Source organism: Mus pahari, chromosome 6 (genome assembly GCF_900095145.1).
Source record: "Mus pahari chromosome 6, PAHARI_EIJ_v1.1, whole genome shotgun sequence".
NCBI classification, from domain to species: Eukaryota; Metazoa; Chordata; class Mammalia; order Rodentia; family Muridae; genus Mus; species Mus pahari.
Window position 1 is genome coordinate 84,167,265 of NC_034595.1, and position 4,234 is coordinate 84,171,498.

The following is a 4,234-nucleotide window of genomic DNA, read 5'->3' on the forward strand; positions in this document are numbered from 1 at the left end:
TCTCCCAGAGGTCCCACCCTTTAGCCACGCCCACAAGGCCACCACGCTCCAGCCTGACCACGCCCCCCGCTGCCCAGGTCTGGCTCTGGCTAGCTGGGTGAGTGGAGTCCAGAAAGGACGCGCCACACCAGCTGTCCGCCGACCCCCAGTCCCGGCCCCCGCGCCCATGGCCGCACCCGGACCCCGCGCCTTGCGTGCTGCTCTCTGCGGCGGTTGTTGTTGCCTTCTCCTGTGTGCCCAGCTGGTTCTAGCTGGTAATGCTGAGCAGGATCTGACCAGGGGCCCAGGCAGGTGGAAGGTGCAGCTCACTTTAGCTGCTGCTTCCAGCACAGTAAGCTAGTGGGAGGGAACGTTTTCGACCTCTGCAGGACTTCAGGGGTGTGTTGAGACCGTAGTGCATATTTACAGGTTCCAGGTGTGGGGGACTAGGAGACTTAGGTGAGTGTGGAGGAGGTCACCCCTCGGAACTTCAGGAGTGTGTATGGAAAGAGGCTGGGGGGGGGGCGCGCGGGACAGCTCGGTGAGTTTAACCAGGGCTTGGGGGAGCTCCAGACCTGTGCAGAGGTGCGAGTTGCTGTAGTGGGAGCTGTATTGCAGCTTGGCACCTGGCTTTCTGCCGCTTTCTGCCCATTTGCACCCCCACCCCCAGGTAAAGGAGCTCGTGGCTTTGGGCGGGGAGCCCTGCTTCGCCTGAACGTCTGGCCTACTACCCAAGGGGGCTGCAAACACCTGGGACACTGTGAACACTGTGTGGACAGAGCCCACAACTTCTCCATTTGTGTCTGGCAGCAATGTGGGCCAGAGGAGCCAGGTATGTAGTTGAGCTCTCCTTGGGAACATCCTCTTGTCTATACGGCACCCTCCCCAACTTTCTCTCCAAACCTCTTCTCTGTGTCTTCTCCCACCAGGACACTGTGTGGCCCAAGCTGAGGTGGTCAAGGAAGGTTGCTCAATCTACAACCGCTCAGAGTCATGCCCAGGTAAGCTAGGCCTACACTAAGGGAGGGGAGTGAGGTGTCCCCAGCCACAGTCTCAGGAAGTGGACTGCACCCATGAGCTGCTGGCTTCTCGGCCAGGAACCATTGTGTCATGCCCTGGCTGTTATCTTAGCCTATAATTTGGTCCAGTGTGCCCAGGAGCTTGTGGGAGCTAGCACCCTCTGCTGAAGAGGTCTTTGGGGTGGAGGGGTCTTTCTGAAGCGAGTGGCATTAGAGACCAGCCTTGTAGATAGTGACAGGGCATAGCTAGGGGAGGAAACAGGGTGACCAGATAGGGCAGTGGTGTGATCTGAACAGAAAGTGGGTCCAGCTACTGGCCCAGGCTTGGGGTTCCTGGTAGCAAGGAGAGGGGTTTTATTGTGAATTCCCTGTCTCCTCAGCTTCCCATCATCATTCCACGGAGGAACCGAAGCCAAGCACCACAGGTAGGGTCCTCCCCGGGGAATGGGGACAGGACAGCTGCAGAGGGAGAGGCAGCTTGAGGCATGGAGGCCCCATGACCTCGGTCCTCCGAGTTCTCTCCCAGTGTGTTTTTACACCTGGAAGCTGGGTTGGATGGATTCTTGCCTCCCAGTACCACGAGGACTTCTGAGTCTGTGAAAGGCCCATTAAGCATCCGACGCATCCCCCACCGGTTCTGGGAACTCAGGGTGACCCCCTCCAGATCCGCGCTTGGAGCTGAGGAGGTGTGGCTTCAGTTGCTAAGAGATACCCTCCTTGACCACCTGCTGCAAGCTGAGGTCTCCACAGTGGGTTCTCAGTAGAGCTGGGAAGGAACCCCATCTGTCTCCAGGTTCCCGCACTCCCGCTCCGAGGCCTGGAGGTCACTAAACTTAGCCAGGATGGCTGAAGAGGCTCTTGGTTAATTAAAGCCGGAAACTGATCTTAAGGAATAAATTATTTATGGCTCAGCTCCCTCGGCCTGAGCCCCAGATCTGCCGTGCCCAGCTTACAGCTTCCCTTTCTCTCCTCTGCCCCCAGCATCCTCCTCTGCAGCTCTCCGCTTCAGCCAGCACAACCATCCTTCCATTTCCTGTTCTTAGATTCTGCACCGTCCATGTCCTCTGGAAAAGGGGACCCTGTTTCCATTCGGGTCCATTGTCCCAGAATGATCTTCCCCTCCCCAGTGGTTTCCTGCCCTGGGCACCTGGCCCAGGGCCTGAAATCAAATCCCTGGTCAGAATTGATGGGTAACGTGGTACAGCTGGTAACCACCGACTGGCAGACTACTGACTGCAGCGCTGTGACCCTGCCCTACAAAGGGGGAAGGGCAGGAAGCCAGCCAGGTCTGGCCCATAGTGTTCACGTGCCTGCTCAGAGGATGCTGGCCTTTCCTCTGGTCCTTCCTTCCTTGGTGACTGATTCCAAGCTTAGAAGTCCAAAGGACTGGGCCCGTTTCATCTGTGCTTCAAGCCCTTAGCTGGAAGGGGGTCTGGTGGCTGAGCTCCAGGTCCATCCTTCCTCTACTGAGCTAGTAAGGGACAGGGAGGGTACAGGAGCACTTGGTCACTGTTGGTCCCATGTAACCAGGGGGCCCAGAGTGTGTGTGTGTGTGTGTGTGTGTGTGTGTGTGTGTGTAGGCCTCACTACACAAGCTAAGAGGGCTTCACCACTCAGTCGCATCTCCCAGCCCCTAATTGGACTCCAGAGCAGGGTAGCCTAGGCTCAAGGCATCAATTGAGGGATGAGGTCTGGGATCTCCGTGACCTCTTGTGACCTCCACTCTGCCTCATTCTGCAGGGAGTCCCCCCATCCCTGAAGACCACAGCCCAGGTTTTGATGGAGCTAGCTTCATTGGGGGCATCGTGCTGGTACTGAGCCTGCAAGCGACAGCTTTCTTTGTGCTTCGCTTCCTCAAGGCCAAGGACAGCACTTACCAGACACTGTGAGTACAGGGCCAGCACAGTCTGGCTGCATTCCCTACACCTCCTGGCCGCCCAGCAACTGTCTTCCATGGGGTGGTCCTAAGGACAGTGACTCCCCTCCAACATCCCCCCCTCCCACCCGTGGGAGCCATGCCTCCTCCTCCTCTATCTGAGGTTATCCCTGCCAGATGTTGGGTGGGACCTGGAGGACTCAGCCTTGAGAGTTCAGTGTCTGAGAGTCCAGCTGAGCCTTTGTGTCTTTGTCTCCTCACGCTGCCAGCAGGGAAGAGAACCAGTAGGTGACAGCAGCAGGCCAGTCCTCAGCGCGCTGCAGCCCTGGGGAGCAGCTAGGGCCGTGTGCACAGTGTGGTTTTTCTCTCTGAGGAAGGGGCTGGGCGAGGCTTCTGTGTGCCTGCTGTGTGCTGTGCAGCCTGCATTCAAGTGTTTGATCTTCCAGCAGCGCTGCCTGCTCTCTGGAAAGTGGGGTGCGGGATCCTTGCCTCTGAGTGTTCTCTCTGTCTGGCCTCCGCAGAATCTGACCCCAGTGGTCCTGGCTCCACCTTGAAGGGACAGAGGACCTCTTGGTTGCCTTATGGGCACTGGAGGTGGGACAAACGTTGGCCACCAGTTTCTGGTCCCTGTAGGCACAAGGGCCCCATGCAGGCTTAGCGCCGATGGCTGACATTTCCTGTCCTGGGTCTGGTACCTGCACCCTCCAGCCACTTCGGGTCTCAGCCAGCCAGCTGGGCCCCCCTGAGCTGCTGCCTCTGCCCACCAACCCACTCTGGGGTCTCCCCTCAAATAAAGGACCTGTTTCCACCCCATGATTCCTGACCTGTGTCTTGGGCCGTATGTGAACCGGATGGGGTGAGGGAGGAATATTCTGTCTAGTATGCTTGTGACCCTTCTCTGGCTTTAAGATCTTTTCAAGGTGGGGGAGAGCAACAAGACGGCCCACTCGGTAAAGGGGCTTGCTGTGTCACCCTGACGACCTGAGTCCAATCCCCAGAACCCACAGAGGGGAAGGATAGAACACTGACCCCTGCAAGTTGTCCCCTGATTGTCACACGCTCATGTGTCAGAGAAAGATATTTAAAGGGGAGGGTTGGGGGTTTAGCTCAGTGGTAGAGCGTTTGCCTAGCAAGCTCAAGGCCCTGGGTTTGGTCCTCAGCTTCAAAAGAAAGAAAAAAGACATTTTAGGGATTGAGATGGTGGCTCTGAAGTTAGGATCATGCACTGCTCTGGAAAAAGACCCTGAACAGCTTCCGCGCTGTAACTCCAGCTTCAGGGTGACCACACACTTCCGGTCTCTGCAGCCCCCTCACTCATGTATATTTGCCTGTACACATACATACACATAATTAAAAATTA

The 4,234-nt window shown here is 57.1% G+C and overlaps 1 protein-coding gene across 1 annotated transcript; it reads left to right on the forward strand.

Moving 5' to 3' along the window:
• Cd164l2 (CD164 molecule like 2) lies at nucleotides 1-3,689 on the forward strand. The gene is made up of 6 exons (XM_021201126.1): nucleotides 1-254; nucleotides 650-811; nucleotides 909-980; nucleotides 1,379-1,423; nucleotides 2,739-2,883; nucleotides 3,396-3,689. The coding sequence occupies exons 1-6, from the start codon at nucleotides 167-169 to the stop codon at nucleotides 3,400-3,402; spliced, it is 519 nt and encodes a 172-aa protein (XP_021056785.1). The 5' UTR covers nucleotides 1-166; the 3' UTR covers nucleotides 3,403-3,689.
• The last annotated feature ends 545 nt before the right edge of the window (nucleotides 3,690-4,234 follow it).

What these genes read in the sequence shown, in the direction of transcription:
- Cd164l2 (XM_021201126.1), top strand. Translation starts at nt 167, where the DNA reads ATGGCCGCACCCGGACCCCGCGCCTTGCGTGCTGCTCTCTGCGGCGGT. An exon ending in TGCCCAGCTGGTTCTAGCTG is followed by an intron (nt 255 to 649) that starts GTAATGCTGAGC and finishes CCCCACCCCCAG; the next exon opens with GTAAAGGAGCTCGTGGCTTT. An exon ending in ATGTGGGCCAGAGGAGCCAG is followed by an intron (nt 812 to 908) that starts GTATGTAGTTGA and finishes TTCTCCCACCAG; the next exon opens with GACACTGTGTGGCCCAAGCT.